The sequence below is a fragment of the Enoplosus armatus genome, chromosome 12 (genome assembly GCF_043641665.1).
Source record: "Enoplosus armatus isolate fEnoArm2 chromosome 12, fEnoArm2.hap1, whole genome shotgun sequence".
Classification (NCBI taxonomy): domain Eukaryota; kingdom Metazoa; phylum Chordata; class Actinopteri; order Centrarchiformes; family Enoplosidae; genus Enoplosus; species Enoplosus armatus.
In genome coordinates this window covers 23,692,652-23,710,253 of record NC_092191.1, presented here as the reverse complement: position 1 = coordinate 23,710,253, position 17,602 = coordinate 23,692,652, and the positions used below count along the sequence as shown (strand labels likewise).

At 43.7% G+C, this 17,602-nt stretch overlaps 1 protein-coding gene across 1 annotated transcript; it reads right to left on the bottom strand.

Moving 5' to 3' along the window:
- Positions 1 to 4: 4 nt before the first annotated feature.
- On the bottom strand, positions 5 to 13,991 carry pcca (propionyl-CoA carboxylase subunit alpha). Its single transcript, XM_070915537.1, has 23 exons — positions 13,933 to 13,991; positions 12,811 to 12,888; positions 12,112 to 12,159; positions 11,749 to 11,817; positions 11,032 to 11,145; positions 10,840 to 10,893; positions 9,562 to 9,693; positions 9,163 to 9,199; positions 8,838 to 8,916; positions 7,961 to 8,063; positions 7,719 to 7,813; positions 6,768 to 6,918; positions 6,134 to 6,277; positions 5,881 to 5,955; positions 5,154 to 5,222; positions 4,931 to 5,006; positions 4,629 to 4,842; positions 3,251 to 3,353; positions 2,908 to 3,006; positions 2,713 to 2,766; positions 1,303 to 1,443; positions 993 to 1,070; positions 5 to 741 (listed from the first exon to the last, which is right to left on the bottom strand). Exons 1-23 carry the CDS (start codon positions 13,984 to 13,986, stop codon positions 673 to 675), a joined length of 2,136 nt encoding a protein of 711 aa, XP_070771638.1. The 5' UTR covers positions 13,987 to 13,991; the 3' UTR covers positions 5 to 672.
- Between the last annotated feature and the right edge of the window lie 3,611 nt (positions 13,992 to 17,602).

Here is a 17,602-nt window from a genome sequence, read left to right as displayed (position 1 = left end):
CATGTGGAAAAGAAGGAGCACTTTATTGGTTGGATGTCTTTTAAAGTGTCAGTTCGATCAAAGCACAACAGACTTTGTTCCTACTTACCTTGAGTGGTATCGAGCTATGCACATTGTTATGGGGTGTTCAGTCCGTCTCCACTCCAATACAATACAATGAGAGGTGAATAGAACGTCACAGAAAAACAGCAGCTTATCAACCAAAAACGAAAAGGGTCCGTGTCCCCCCCATTGCAGTGAATGGCTGCAGACACTTCCAATGTTAATATCTCAAAACCTCGACACAAACCAAAACTATCTGCAAGGCCAGACAGCACAGGCATAAGATGAGAACATAGTTTTTTGTTTTTTTTTAAGTAATGTGGGTGAAAAAACAAAACAAAACATATGAAACAGAACGGAAAGATTCACAAAAGGGTTTGTTTTTTGTTTGTTTTGCATCCAAACCAAGCAACGCGAAGGAGTCCGACGTGGAGAAGACACGAACGCTGCTGATACAGCTCACCATCAGGGAAACTAAACTCTGCGGGGGGCATCCGTTATAGTCCAGTCTATATAATCCAGTCTGTGTGCCGATGTGGATCCTAATGCTTGTGGACACAGAGGAGGGGGGGGGGTAAGGCTCATCCCGGTGCCGGAGCCACACGTGTCGACAGGTCAAAGGTTTGTGTTTTAGTGGAGCTCTACCAGAAGGTCCCCCTCTCCCACCGTCTCCCCCGGCTTACAGTGGACACTCTTAACCTGGAGGACGAGGACACACACACACACACACTTCATCAAAAGGCCACAAGCTGAAAAGTCTATCCTCCATTACTTTACTTGTTTCAGATAAATAAATATGTGTCCAATCAACCTTCCGGGATTTTATTATTCATTAGCTCCTAATAACAGCACCAGCCAGGATTCTGTGGCCCGGCTGCCGCTTCTTTATATTCATTAGTAGTGATCTCGCTACCATTGGTTCAGATGGTAACAGTATTTCGTATCGTTACCTTTGCCTGCTTGACCGCAGTCAAACTGTTCTGCATCTTCATGGCTTCAATCACACAGATCTCCTGACCCTCTGCAACCTACACACACACACACACACACGAGAAACTTAAAACCAGTCCAATCCAATCGTGGATTTGGAAAATTGTGACGCCTCGTGTGACAATATATATACATATAACCCTTTGTGTTAAATGTAATGGATAATGTGATAGCGAGGATTACTGGCCTCTGCTCATCACGTCATCCGCCTCCTACCCCTCTCGTCTGCAAGTGTGTTTTGAACATCCACATATTATTGGGAAGCATTACCGTATCTCCAGGCTTGACGGACACAGCCACCACTGTGCCTGGCATCGGTGAACGCAAGATGCTGCTGGTGTCTTCTGGAACTTTCTCAGGCATATAGGCGTTCAACTCGGCAGCCAACTTGGACAGAACACGAACCTTGAACTACATAAAAAAAAAAAAGAAAAAAGAAAAATACACAGTATGAGAAACGCCAGACGCAGGTGTCTTGTACTGCAATATGATCCAAAGCAAATGGTTTGTGATGAAGGACAGAGCATAGTCACTACTGAAGAAGGGGACACAAGGACTTTACAGGTCTTGGGCAGCACAAGGTACAAGGTAGAATTTATGGCCATTCTTTCCATATGCAATATTCAGTCCACAGGGGAATTATAATAAGAATAAGAACAAATATAGCCGCAAGTGGAAATGTTGGAGTTCAAGCCAACACAGGCTGCTAGAGGTTGAGAGCTTTTGATCTGGACCTGGTCCAAAAATTTTTTTAATAAATAAATAAGCAGTGAAATCGCCCTTCTTTTGCATTTGCACAAATAGAATAAAGGTTTCAAGGTCAATAAGAAAAAAAAAAAAAAAGATTACAGTAAAAACTGAATAAAACTCCAGGACCACAGCAAATAAGGCAGAAGTAGCAATAACAAACTCGACTGGCCTATTAGAAGATCTTTTTACAAACATCTACCGAGTTTAGCCATGACTGGACAAACTCATGGATTTATGGCACAATTTGCGCCAGTCCCACGTTCCAGAGTATGCTTCATGTCCCGCGAGCGTTCTGATGATTGGCCCAGCGGTTGTTGACTATTTGACTATTCCTATTTATGTGCCGAGCCGCACCCTTTTCAAGTTCATTGGTCAATATCTTGAAAACGAAACAAGATATCAAACAAGCTTTATGCAACTTTTGACACGCTCGGTCCAGTAACAGTCCACAGAAAATTTGGTAGCAATCGGACGAAAGAAAATTCAAAATGACGGAAAATCTAGTCGGACGGCGGACTTTAGTGGTTCTTGAAGCAAATTTGTGGAGTGAAATGTGTGGATGTCAGTGCCAAGTTTCATGTAAACTGGACTTACGGAGAAAGAGTTTGCCTTTCCCAAGTTCTAAATTTCGACCTGTAATTATAGCGCCCCCATCAGATCATGGGCAGCATCTCACATCTCCGCCTCTTACCATCTCTGACAAATGGCATTGATTTTAGCCAACAAGACATGATGTAATGGTACAAAGCAACTGTGTGTTAACGTTATAGGGCTGGGCAATTAGACGAGTATATCCATTGCCTGTTGCTTTTTTTTGGGGGGGGGGGGGGGGTTTAGTTGGTTTCAGTCGCGTTTGAATGAAGTTGTAGTAGCCTGTGTGTGTGTGTGTGTGTGTGCGATTATGTAATTAAAATTCTGTGCAGACATTACCGATGTGCCCAGGTACTGCAGGACAATTTCTCCTGAAGCATCTCTGGACAGACACTACAACACAGAGACAAAATATCAACATGCAGTTTCTTTTCTCAGATCTTACTGTGTGCTTAGTGTGAGGTCAAAAAAAGAAAAAGATATGATATAATTAAATCAATAAACAACTTGAACCTGTGTGTGTGTGTGTTTTACCTGTAGCATCCTGTGCTTGCCGTTGATAGTGAGTGGCAGCAGTGGGGAGGCCAGGTTCCACTGTCCACTGACTTCCACATGTCCTCCATCCACCTCCGCCTGCAGAGACAAACAGAGTACGGTGTGCATCCTGTTGTGCGTCTAACATTAGGTCATTCCCTACTGGCTGAATGGGAGTTAGGTTCTGACACAGTTGATAACGTGACAATGTTTCGATCATTCTTTTCTTCCCCAGTAGAGCCGGGCCAAATGTTTCAGGGACACTCACTACCAATATCGATACATATATACACAGAGATATTGATATTTTTAATTTGTTCGTGAATGCACGGGGAATACTCACAGTATAAACATTTCCTGATTTGGTAACCTCCATGGAATGGCATCCGTCCGCCAGCTGCACACACAGCTCCCAGTGGCTACATTCCACAGGGGTGGAGGACACCCTGCAACACACACACACACACACACACACAGCTAATTTTATATCACTAGAGGCCAAAGCTTCACAGCTTCTTCCTCTGGAGTCACATCCAGTTTAATAACACCCTATTGGTGGCATTCTAGGGATGACATTTTATAGCATAGGTCACTAACAAGGTGGACCGTGGTCCGAGTCCGGACCCAGACGCCGTCCTATCCCAGACCTGTAATAGGACCGCATTCCGAGTCCGGACCCAGGCGCTGTCCTATCCCAGACCTGTAATCAATAAATTATTAAGGGATTTTAAATTTTGACGGGGCGCTTCTATTTTAAAGCGCAGCTTTTCTAGTCTTTGCGGCGCTGGTTTAGCGGATCAGGAAGCTCGCAGACCAATTGCATATGCGTTAAGCCAGCCCACGTGACGCTACTCAGCCAATCAAATCTGTGCATTCCAGGCGCTAAACACTGCGACTCTGAATGCAGACAGACGGGAGAGGCGAGTGAACGACACAGGAAGAGAAGACGGAGAGACGAGTGAACAATGTTTTTCTAAAATTAAGCACTTTATTTTAAAGATGCACAATTTTTCAAAAACTATTTCATTTATTTTCTCTATTTTATCTTTAAATGCAGCCCTTCTTTTACTTAATGAGAGAGGAACATTATACATATCTACAGTATTATATATCTGTATAGTTAAATGTTAAGTGACAATAAATATTGTCAAAATGTTTTTGAATTGTACTTTCTTCATTTGATTTGACAGTCAGTTGATTACATGCAGACGTTGATACAACTACTAGGCTACTTCAGTATATATCACACTAAATCACAACGCAAGTTAGACATTATGATGTTCCATGATGATGATACATGTTTAACCAACATTTTATATCTTCTGCTACTATGAACAGGTATTCTATGTATACCGAGCATCAAAACTATACTTTGCGATGAATTGAGTTACATCTTCATCATCAAACTGTCTCTGTATCTATTCGCTGAGGGATTTCAATGGATTCAGATTGATTTGATTTCAGTAAGCGGATTTGATACTGGATTCAGACTGGATGAAATGCCGTCAAGCCACAACCCTTCTTGCAATGCCTCATTAGAATTAGCAGCGTGGTCCTGGTACACCTGGCTGCTGCTGCCGCCGTGGGCCTGCCTGACTGTCATCGCTACAGTTATTATTATTAGTCATATTTCTGTTTTTATTAATGCTGTACGGTCTAGACCTGCTCTATTTATAAAGTGTCATGACATGAGCAACAATCCAGCTGCCTGGCGTCCTCACCTCACCATGCCCAGGATTGAGTGGGAACGCAGCTGCGCAGTGATGTGGAGCGCCGCCGCCGCCGCCAGCAGCTCCCTGCATTGGTCCTCCTCCAGCTGGTGACCCTTGAAGCCATCGGGGTAAACCTCCGGCAGGAAGTTGGTGCTGATGTCACCAGAGATAAAGCGAGGGTGGGTGATGATTTCTCGCAAGAGGGGAATGTTGTGGGTCACGCCTGGAGAGAAGAGTACCAAAAACTGTCGGTTTAGAAATCGACTGTGTTGTATAAGCTGACATTCACTGTGAAAATCTAGTCGGTGTACCTCTGATGACGTAGTTATCCAGAGCGTCCTCCATCCTGGCCAGGGCTTCAGCTCGTGTAGTTCCAAAGGTAACCAACTACAAATAGATACCATGGGGAAATTACTGCAGAAGCACAAACCCTTGTGGAATGGTTGCATTTTGTGAGCCAACCGCCTTGTTGTGACCAATCTGTTCCTAAAAATAACAACAAAAAAACAATTCTATATTTAATACGTCACGGACCTTAGAGATCATGGGATCATAGTAGATGCTGATGTCACTTCCCTCCTGGATGCCGCTGTCTACACGGACCTGAAGAGAAAAGGAGCAGACGAGAAAATGTTCATACTGTGGATTGAATGCTCTTCTCTGATGCAGCTCTAATTTGACGTGGTTGTATGTTACACCAACATCTTGCCTAATGAAGCTTTAAAAAAGGTCCCATATTGTAGAAAGTGAGCTCTCCATGTCTTGTTTGATTATAAAGCAGGTCTCAGTGCTGTATAAATACTGGGAAAGCATCAAAACGCTCAGTATTCCCCGTATTCAGACACTGTGCCTTTAAATGAGCCGCCGGGACTTCCGTAAGGTTGTGATGTCACAACTATACAGTCACCGCTCTCAGCCACGCCCCCCAGAAGGTCATCTGCTCCAATCACAGCACGCCCACCAAGTACAGGGACGCTCATCCACCCTCTCAGTCTGTCTGAGTTATTGGAGCGCTCTGCTCAGGAACTACTCTTCAAGTGTTTGAAGGTTGTTCAGTTTGTCTAAAACGGCTTGTTTCAGACAGAGGGGGGGGGGGGCTGAGGGGCTGCAGAAAGGGCCAGGAGGAGATACATAAGGACTTTTATCAACTGTGAATCATGCAAAGCTGCTCTAGTGGAGTCCCAGAATAAAAATATAGAGCTGAAATGAGCAGAATATGGGAGCTTTAAGACTTGTGTTGCGTGCACACACACACACTTACATTTCTGAGGTTGAGTGGCTCTTTGTATTGAGACAGCCGTCCAATGGAGGGAAGACCAAAAGACTTGTAAGGATCCTAACAGAACAAAACAGAGAAAAACATGGACAAATAGAAAACACTTTCCCTCACAACAGTAGCAAACAACAATCAACAAAGGTTTACAGGTTTAAAATGGAAATATGCAACAATATATAGTCAAATGCAACATATAGCAGCAGCATGTTGTTATGATGAGCCACACACACACACACACCTCGGCGTAGACGCGGCTCTCAATGGCCCAGCCGTTTATAGGGATATCTTCCTGTTTGTGCTGCAGTTGGTAACCCTTGGCAACCCTGATCATCTGCTCCACCAGGTCCAGGCCAGTAATGCACTCTGTAATTGGATGTTCCACCTGGGGGTCAAAAGGTTAAACAGAGAAGATACAAGGTTTCTGCAAGCAAACTAGTAAACGTGCAGCGACGGGTCGACGAGTGGCTTGAAATCTTCGGTCGGGGGCGGCCCTGAACTTAACTCTGTATTTACTGAGGGATCCTGTAGCTGAAGCCAGTCTTTAAACTCTACCCTCCGCTTTCAGTTGCTTCAGCCTCATGGAATCATTACAACACATTCCGCAGTTTGTTATTCTGCTGCTGTTCTGACAGTAAATGTACTGCTTTCCTTTGTGTCGTGATGTATTCCATTTATTTGGCTGCTTTCTTTGCCAGATTTTGGCATTTGTTGCCCATGTTTTCATTTCTTTTTTGTGGATTTCTTCTATTGTACACTTGATACACATGAAAAGACGCATGAAGCAAAGGCTAACTTGTATAGGAAATTCACCAGAGGAGTGTAAACCCAACTGTCAGAGCTGGGTCTACACCCACAAACAGCCCTACACTGACCTGCAGTCTTGTGTTCATCTCCAGGAAGTAGAAGTTCTTCTTAGAGTCCACCAGGAACTCCACGGTGCCGGCAGAAGAGTACTGTACAGCCTTGGCCAGCTGCACTGCCTGCTCACCCATCGCCTGCCGTGTCACTGGATCCAGGAAAGTACTGGAGAGGACATGACACTAGACACTTCAGAATCACCTCAACAAACCTATCTTTTTTTCTTTTTTTTTTAGATACATACCAAAAAGTCACAATGTTAAAATTCAGAGGCCCCTGGCTCTTTAATGCTGATTATTTTACAGGTGGCTGGTCTGCTCTGCTACGATGTATAATCACTCTTAAAGCATCAGCTTACTAGCACAAGATATGATAAATTCATATTTGAATTCAGTTTCAATATAGGATACACGAAAAACACAATTGAAGCACTTTTTCCTCAAAACCAAATCACCACATACTGAGGAATGCTGGTGAAGCGCCTGCGGAGGTTAATAGGCGAAGTGTTGACGCATTTTCTGTTGTGTACATGATGCCAACACCCACCGGGGCCAGCGCCAAAACGTTATTGTTAGGGACCCTGCGATTTAATCGCCGACAGTTTCGTTGTTAAAACATTTGGAGACTTTATTTCAACACTTTAAATCTGCCCTCACACCGAGCAGATGACCCAAATGAGCAAATATTAGAATCAAACCAACTGCTTGTCCTAGTTTACTCAAGAGTACGGATTACAATCAACGTTGTCTACGATGTTGGCTAAGCTGTTCAAGCAAAGAAAAGTGCAATCGACTCCTCGTCTGTGGGCGGAGCTTAGGTGGAGGCAGAATACTTCCCTGAAACACATTTTGTTGGCTTGTTTTTTCACTATGTCCTGAATGGTCATGTAGGCCTACAAGACAAGATGTGGGTGTTGCATTTGCCAGAGTTGATTTAAAACAAAAAAGAAGGAGTTTCTCACTAACCTGGGAGCTTCTTCCACCACCTTCTGGTTCCTCCTCTGGATAGAGCACTCCCTCTCATTCAGCCACAGAGCATTACCATGGTTATCAGCCAGCACCTGCAAGAAGCACACCATATTCTCTGGTTCTCTCTGGTGAATGTTTTGTCAGCTAATGTTCACAGTGATCCATTATTGCCAGATTTAATGTACCCCCACAACATGAGTAACGCACGCTCACATGCTCTGTGTGGAAGTGTGCTATACCTGTATCTCTATGTGTCTGGGGTTGTCTATGTACTTCTCAATGAGCAGCCTGTCATCTCCAAAGCTGGATGCTGCCTCCTGGGACGAGAACCGGAAACCATCCCTGTAATAGTACACACGCAAACACACACACACACACACACACACACGATGCAGCAGTCTTAAAAAAAAGGTAGCAAACAGTGCTGTACTCTGCTCTATCGCCCATGCAACACTGCTGACCACTGCACCACCTTGTGGTCTGCAGTAGTAGTAAAAAGTAAAAGCAGAAACAGGATCTCCAATAGTAACAGCTGAAGTGTTGGAAGTTGAAGGAGATGATTTACTAGCTTAGAACTGTATCTGAACTGAAGTTGTTGGATTAGCAGGAGTGGTATCATTTGAAGCAATTTCAAACAGTTAAAGTCCAAAATGTGCTGCAGGAGTAGTGATTGTATTTTGGTAGTAGTCATTGTGCTACGGTTGCTCACAGAATGATGGGGAAAAAACCCCAAAACAACTTCTTTATTAAAACGACAGTAGTTTGTTTTGCTGCCGTCAGAATTCTGTGACCTGTAGTATTAAACCGTAGATATCAGTATCAGTTTAAATGAAAGAGGAGCGTCTGTATTTTTGACAGTATTGAAAATCATACCCTCGGGATTTCTAAATACCCTGGTATACCGTAATACCTATGCCCAAGCCTATTACCATACCACTACCTTGTGCAATATATGTACATAAGTACCTGTATGCACCGTTTTTATTTTTATTCTCTTGTCACATGCTCTGTGTGTGATGGGAGACTACAACGTTCATTTCATTGTGCCGCCCTGCTTTGTAGACAAGTAAATGTACCTTGAACCTTGGAGGTGTGACAGAAACGTGAACGCAATACCTTGTCTCCTCATCATTCCAAGCAATCCTCATTCCTTTCCCTCCTCCTCCTGCAGATGCTTTGATCATCACTGGGTAGCCTAGCAGCAGCAACAACAACAACAACAACAACACCACCACCACGATGAAGCAACATCACAACGGTAAAAAAGGTGCATTTGTAAAAGTGAGTTAACCACAGAAATCTGACTACAAGTGCCTCCAGTAGTCAGACACAGTATGAAAATCAGAGTACTTGTGGTCCACTAAAATATACTGAACACTGCAATACACACACACACACACTGTATCAACACTGTATCTCTGTAAAGCTGATGACGACTTACCAATGTCCTGTGCGATCTTCACAGCATCCTCAGCGTTCTGACACACAGATGGGTTTATGATTACTGATGAAGAACCAAAGCATTACAAAACGGTGCAGCAATAGCCTCTTCCCATGCCACCATTACTGTCAGTGAGACTTGGATCACTCCGGTTGTGGTTTTAAGTAGCATATTGCAAATCTCCACATGGAGTAACACTGGAGTTGGACTTGAGTAACAGATTAGTCAAGAAACGCATTAACCCGTCTCGTTTGTGGACTCTCCCATTCACTACACAGGAGACAGTCCCAGATGACAAGCTTAATGAGGGGGCCGTGTGCTGCTCTTTCCTCTGGTGCATGTGTTCTCGTTGCCTACATGCATTGGTGTGTGGGTGTGTGTGTGTGTGTGCGCACGTACCTTGACGACTCCATCAAACCCTGGGATAACGTTGACTTTGGCAGCCTTGGCGATCAGCTTGCTCTCAATTTTATCCCCCATTGCCTGGATTGCATGGGTGTCGGGGCCAATGAATGCTACGCCCTCTGCCGCCTAGCAACAGAACAATACCACCTTGAGATTTACCATGTCAGACTTCTAATAATACTATACTAGACAACACACGGTGTGTTTGTATTTAGTATTTCTATCATCCACCTTCTAAAAAAGGTGACATAATACTGGGGTTTATTGTCCATGTTTTATTAACTATTACTGTAATTGCCAGTTACATTTGCACCAATAGTTCGACATTTTGGTAAATATGCTTATCTCATGGAGGACCTTGGGTTGAGATTGTGTCATCACGCATACTGATCCCAATGTCAAGAATAAACTTCCACACTCAATTGCTCTATATATTTTGTGAAAATAAATGCTAACCACTGCACCACCATGCCGCCCTGTGCGGCCACCAACACTCCCCCGATGATCCGAGCTAACTGAGCTAACAGCAGCTATTGTTAGTGGTTACTTTATAGCTTTCCGTCCATCAGGAAACTCATGTGAATCACAGAGAGTAGAGGCAGAGCAGCCGGAGGACATCAGAGGGAAAGCCAGAAAACACCAAAATCAGTGAAAAGTGATACAAGTTGTGTGTTTTTGTACAGTAGTCAGCAGAAAACACTCTGCTCTGGCGGCATCAAATTTAGGGCCTCGTAGCCATTTTCCAAGCTAAAGTTACTGATGCTGTCATATGCCATTGAGTACAACGGTAAGAGGATGAGGCGGTGTGGGTTCAGGAAGTTGTGACTGTGACTCATGCAAAGCTACTCTGGTGGTGTCCCAGAATAAAGATATAGAGCTGGAACTGAACAGAATAGGTCCCCGTTAATATAATTTAAAACTTAGGCAGAGCTAGTAGGCAGGCGACTGGAGCGGTCTGCGCCTTCTAGAACAGAAGAATAAAAGAATAGAAGCAGATGACGGAGTCCCCTCGGATGCCTTTCACACCAGTATGGGTGATCATAATCTCAGCCTGTTCACTCTGCACAGATACACAAGCCTCCAAGAAGAGAATTCAAAACAGTGTTCAGTATTGTCGTACTTTCATTAAAACCGTTGTTGATCACTTTGTGATCACACAAAGTACAAATCTTAGCGACTAACCGTTTGGCATTATTTCATTTTGAACTCATGGTATTTCAGTGTGCGCACTGAGAGAAAATAAGTGTGTACCTGATTCTATGCAGTACTCACCAGTCGCTTTGCAAACTCTTTGTTTTCAGAGAGGAACCCATAGCCAGGATGAACCTTTACAGAGAAAGAAACATTCAAACTTGATTTGATTGGTTTCAAAGGCTTTTCAAACACAAAACTAAAAAAAAAAAAAAAAGGTTTGAGGTTACGTAACTGCGGATTGCATTCTATAAATTAAATATGAATGCTTACAGCCTGTGCTCCGGTTGCTCTAATGCCGTCCATGATGGCGTCCATGTTCAGGTAGCTCTTACTGGTGGGGGCGGGGCCAACGCACACCGCCTCGTCAGCCATCTTTACATGAACCTAGATACACACATACACGGGGGTTAAGTTAAACCCAGATGTCGCCTCAACAGTCGAGGGTGAGATACACAGTGCTTCAAGTGTCCCGACAAGACCAAAACAAGGAATTTAAAAACTTCACCTGGATAATATTTGGTTTCAAAATAGACTCTGGGATATGTGTAATATGTATTATGTTTCAGTGTGATTGTACCTTATATGATTACATGTGACAAATAAAGCTGATTGATTGATTATAAAGAGGCATTTGATGTGACAGCAATTCCATCTACATACTTCTGACTGAGGCTACTACTGCGCGCAGGAAAAAAATATTGCACTCGTTGTTTCAGTGGTTTGGAGAATTGTTCTTGGACATTCAGTTGAAACAGTTGATCTTCTTCACTCAGTGATCCACCTGCTGAACACTGCTCTGCTCTCTGATTTGGGGATGAAGGCCTGCAGGACTGATTTAGTTTGCAGATTTGGCTCACTGTGACTACAGCGTTTCAAGGTTGGACTTATGCTACAACAGCGCGTGTCGCGTCGATGAGGATTCCCCCAGGCTAGAACCACTGGTACTTGTAGATGTTGTCATTATTTTCAACACAGATAGGGACTCACAGCACTGGAGTCTACGTCACTGTGAACAGCTACAGTCTGGATGCCCATCTTCTTACACGTGTTGATCACCTGATGGGAAAAAAGAAACACAAGCGTTAACACTGATGCTTCACTCAAATACAATGCTGTCAATTATATTCATAGGTACTGGTTGCTGTGTGTTAAGGTGGAAATGTAATGATAACCCTGGCCCTGATGAGAACTTTGCAGAAGTGTTCAAAAATCCGCCTTACAGAGTTCCTCCGTCTGGGGGTGGTGTGAGGTCAAGCTCCAGTGGGTGTCTTTGTGTGTTCAACAGAAATCTAACAACAGTTTCAGTTAGATTTCATTTACAGTGCACATCTGTGTGTCAGCCAGTCTTACCCTGCAAGCAATCTCCCCTCTGTTGGCGATGAGGATCTTATCAAAGGTCTGTGGAAGGAAACAGCAGACAGATTAGCACTGTTTATCATTGACACAACTGGGACTTGCTGCACGCCACCTATTTGTCAGTAACAGGACTAGCTACTAGGGCTGTCGCTTGGTTGAACATGGGGGGGGGGGGGGTTAAATATTCAAACTGTAATGACCAGTTCAAATTCAAAATGGACAGTCTAGAAGCACAACAGACCGTTAGAAGTAGTTTGCCTTGTGATCCAGCAGAGGGCACTATATATAAATTCACTATCAACTTGACCTTTTTCATGCCCTATAGATCCAACAAGTTAACTGAGCTAGTAATGTCATGTTGTTACGAAAATGAAGGACACTAGCGAGCAAAGGCGTCTGAGAAGCAGTGTGTAAGTATTTTGGGTTCTACACCGTAGATGGCAAAGTAACTAACAAAGATAAGGCTGCTTTGTAGAAAGCAGCTGTCTTACTCTACAACATCATCAACAACAACAACAAATCTGCGGGACAGACCTGCTCACTTGCCAACCCACGTGAGACAGTGGAGGTTCCACTTCTCAGTAGTCATACATAAAATCCCATCTTGCCTCGCAATTATTAAATTGACATGTTCTTCACAGCCGATTGTTGAACAGCAAAAAAAAAGATAATGAGAAGAGAGCTGTGCATCACCTTTTCGCTGGGATTGTAGACGGTGGAATACTGAGCGTTGCTGTGCGCTGCACAGCGCCTGGACTGGAGTGAGGCATACTGCAACACACATACAGACACACTACATTAGGCTACCTTATCATTTCATTTGTTATTCTATTCAATTAGGGTTATACTTTTACATCTTAAATCAACTCCATTCAGTGATTCTGCTTATCAATTCTATTTTTTTTTTCTGGTTAAATGCAAAATAAAGACGGTACAATAAATAATTATACACCAGTTGTCTTCTGTCTTGGAAGATTACACAACCTCAGAACGGTATAATCAGATGCGTGAGACAGTTATGCAGCAGATCTTATTGGAGTGATTAACAAAGAAATCTGACATTTTACACGAGTGAAATAAAACTACGTTGTGAGTGAGGCCCTCTGATGCACAAGCCTCAAGGGCAGTGTTACCCGGGTTACCACTAGTGAACCGACTGATGAGCGACTCCTGCGGCTCTCACTCGTTCTTCGGCTCAAGAGGTGTGTGTGTGTGTGTGTGTGTGTGTGTGTGTGTTTGTTTAAACCTGGCTCTCACCACACAGGAGCAGGGTTTTTCCCATCCACTCCCGCGTGCGACTCGAGTTAACTCGTTCCTCTGGAAGAGTCGCTCAACAAGAACGATTCGTTCGTGAGTCTAGCAACACTAACTTGTGCCCGAACAGAAGCAAACTGCTTTGTACACGGCTCGGTGCCGGAAGTTTACAATGTCTCTCAGCTGGACAAATGTCCACGCTGGTCCAAGAGTCAACGACAGATAGACTCAGGAGTCCGAAGAAAACACGATTCAGGCGTCTTCCATTTAACATTTTGTATAGCCCGTTTGGTCGTTAAAACAAACAAAATGAACAAGGACCGAACGTGTCCCTTTCTTGGAGCACAGCCTGTCTGTCTCTCAGAGACAATGTCAAAGTTACACTTGTTATCTTTGAGCCTGTTCTGTCAAGAACGTTCAGGACTGCCCTGACTTACTCGTCACGCGCAGGTTGTGGGCTGTGCTTTCAGCGGTCACTCGCCACTCGCGAGCTGTTAACACGCAGCTGTGCGTTTGCTCAACGAGCTCGCGCTCCGCGGGGTCCCTCTGTGAAGAGCTCACCTTTACAGCGAACAGCAGCCTGTTCAGTGACGGAGACAGCCAGTGCGCCGCCATGTTGCTCAACTCTTTGACGGTCAACCGCTCCACCGACGTGATGACGTTTCAGCTTTAAAGAGACGCGAGTGGTGGAGAGAGAGGGCGGCAACCACATCTTCTTCTTCTCCGGTTTAATGGCGGCTCGCAAACCAAATAGGTAGCATACCGCCACCTACTGTACCGGAGCGTGTAGCGTCAGTGCTTTGCCTACTTCAGGTTACATAGAAGTAATGATAAAAAAGGCTATATCTTAAGCTCTAATCCTGTTTCTTTGAGAAAAATATTGACATTTTAATCCAGTATGTCCAAATCCTACCCTTGAAAATAAACTACTTAATTATTTTATCAATGATGTCATCACATGTTCTACTTACCCATGTAATTCACATGATAAAAATGTCCGTGTGGGTAAAACATCACGTTGACTAAAGCATACGAATGAGTGAACACAAGGGCTCCATAAGGAGGAATGGCAGAGAACACCCCATAGCAGTACATTTCAACTGGACTTCAAAGGTGGTAACATTGATGAAAGCAGAATTCAGAACAGAAGAGACGTTTACTGGATACTTCGTTTGCACTTTATCCCCTAAAGGACTGAACGTTGACATTGCATGGCTTGTCCTGCTCCAAGGAGTTTTTTTGGGGTTCATTTCGGCCTACTTATGGTACACCCGAGGTATAATTAGTTCATGTGATTACACAGATATTGAATTTTTGTAAATATTCGTGTAAATAGATTTAATTATGTGTCGTGTTCCCGTTTTTTCTTCTTCTTCTTCAACTTCCAAAGTGCGAGATGCAACGCGAGAGACACTCCAACAGGAGGTGAGATGAGTCCCGCGCCTGTGTGCACAGAATGGGAGGAGCATTGCCTCTTCAAGATCAATATTATCTGAACATATTATTATCTGTTATATATATCAGATGTGCTGACATAAAGCAAGTAGACCTGGCTAGGCAAGTCACCGCCAGTCCTTAAAAAAAAAAAAGAAAAAGAAAAAAGAAGTGATCTCCCCTGAAGGTCGTGGTACAGTTTTCACACTGTGAGGGTGGATCCTGAAAACTTGGTATCAGTCTATGCTAACTTTACAAGCAGCTTACTGGGAAGCCGTCCGCACAGGCAGTGAATATCCGATTCATCCCTAACTTGACACATTTAGTTGGCTTGAATTACGGAGCCTTCGTCTAGAAAGCCCCGAGCATAATCATCATCAGCAGTTCAGCTAGTGGTACACAGTGTTTCCCATTAATTACCTAGGCAGTGGCAACCCCCTCCTTTGATTGGTGACTTTGAATCATGACCTTTGATTGGCTGTTTGGCTTGATCGCCGACACGGTCAAAGACAGAAGCCTGAGAGAGCAATCCAAGTAAGCGAGTAAGTCTTCTGCTGGCTTCAAATGGAACTCGTGAGCTCGTGGTTACGACATGGGGAGTCGTGTACGGCGTTCAAGCGGTATATAGCCGCGAGAAAATCATACGGAAAATTAAGAGTTTTGGTTAATATATGTGAATAAGGACGATTTAGTTGTTCCAGTTTGTTATTTGCCTAATAAATAACAATACAATTTTTAGTTTGAAACACGTTTTTGACAGATTTCTAAAATATTTGTGTTTCTCAAAATTCAAGTTGGCCAAATGAACGCTTCACAATGGTAACAACACAGCCCAGATTGCCCTTCAATTAGTCCCGAAACCTGCACACGTAAACGATTAGTGAGTGCACGTGACGCAAGCCCACAAAACTTTTGCTCTGCATTCACAAATGGTAGATGGTCTTCGCTTACATAGCGATCTATAGGCGCTGCCCTCTGAGCTCTGGGCCTCACTGGTTCCAAATCAATGAAGAAAGAATCGCTGTTTTTGGGTTAGGGTTGGGGAGGTGAGGTCCACGCAACAAGTGGGTGTGGACTGAAGTTTTTTCACTGCTACACTATTCATATCTATACAAGTTCTAGCCTCTTAATTTTGCTCTCAAAGTGCACCAGATTGATGCATTTCAATTTAAAATTGAATGTGACATGCAGCGAGGGGGCTTTCGGGTTTGCTCCTTGTCAAAGTCGTATTCCCAAGGTCAAGAACGTTCCAGTACTCCTCACACTGGACGTGAATCCTTACAGCTGCTCCGTGGTCAGATTTGTGTTAAAACCTCTTGACCTCACACTTAACTCATGACTTTATTCTTGTCCTCCTCTTTAAGCCTGGCGAGCCTCGTCAATTATCACGATTACAAGGACAACCAGAGGCTGCGGGAATGTCTTTTCACCGCTTTCAAGAGCCAAAAAGAAAAAGAAAAAAGGTGGTCGACTGTCATTGTCAGAACATCGTCATTATTCAACAGCAATAGCATGGAACTTCGGTAAGTCTAGTCTAATAGTTTGTTTTAATTTCATTTCTCATTCACTCGTTTACTCACATATATTGATTGTGTTGCTGAATCACAAGGGTTGGGGTGGGGGTTACAGGTCGAGCTCACTGTTAGTTCACGTTAGCTGACTGTATCTTCCATCTGCTGCCCTGAATCCATGAACAAGACCGAACGGATGGTTTGGTGACTGGAAGCCTTCAGTGACGTGGGATCCGGTGTGACGACTGCACGAAACAGAGACGCGCTACGCCACTCACTGTAAACTCGGATGCGTCTGCCCCCATCGCGTCGGATCATCGCGTAGGTTAAGATTTAAGATAACCGAGGGACAGATTTCACATCACGAGGGCCTTTAACATACTTCAGTTTCCCGTTACGTAGGCCTGCACTTTTAACACTTAATGGGGAGAAGAAGCAAAATGGGAATTGGCCTGACGTGATTTAGAAGGCAGCACCTAACGTGGTGACAATTCAGGGACGTCCATCTGTTATCTACACCAGCTTATCCTGCGCAGGGTTAACAGAGAGACGGAGCCTATCCCAAACTCGCATTGGTTGAGAGGCACAGCGCACCGGTCCAGCACATGGCAACCACATGCGCACATTCACACCTACAGGCAATTCACTTTCCAGCTGGCCAGACCTGCGTGTGTTTGGACCTCGGGAGAAAACCCAAACTTCATAAACTGGTTTGCTCGTTTGCATCTGGAGATCATTGCTCTTGAGAATCAAAACTTCCAATGCCACAATTCTGTCCCTGCTCTCAAAACTTGTTCTGCACTTATAAAAGTCTGTTTTTGACTTTCAATCAAACCACCACCTGCAACCACCACCCAGTGTACGGTGTTTGCCACCGCTGCCCTAAATGAACAGTATTGCTGATGACCAAAATATTTGATGTTTCTGTAATGGTTAATCCACCAGTATGTGCAAGCCAAGCTCTTTAATCAAAATGATCTCTTTAATGCTAAAATATAATTATTGTTGTTATCCATGAATTCTCAAATTTACTGTTTTACAAAAAAGCAGAAAAAAATAGTAAAGCACATTATTATTTTTGGATTGAGATGCCAGATTACAGTTAATTACTTGCATTCCTGAACAGAAACATTTGTTTTGTGGTTGCAAAGAATGCAAGCTGTTATCAGGGCCAAAGGAGGTCATACAGAATATTAAGATTTTTGGTTAATATATGTGAATAAGGACTATTTAGTTGTTCCAGTTTGTTATTTGCCTAATAAATAACAATACAATTTTATATATAT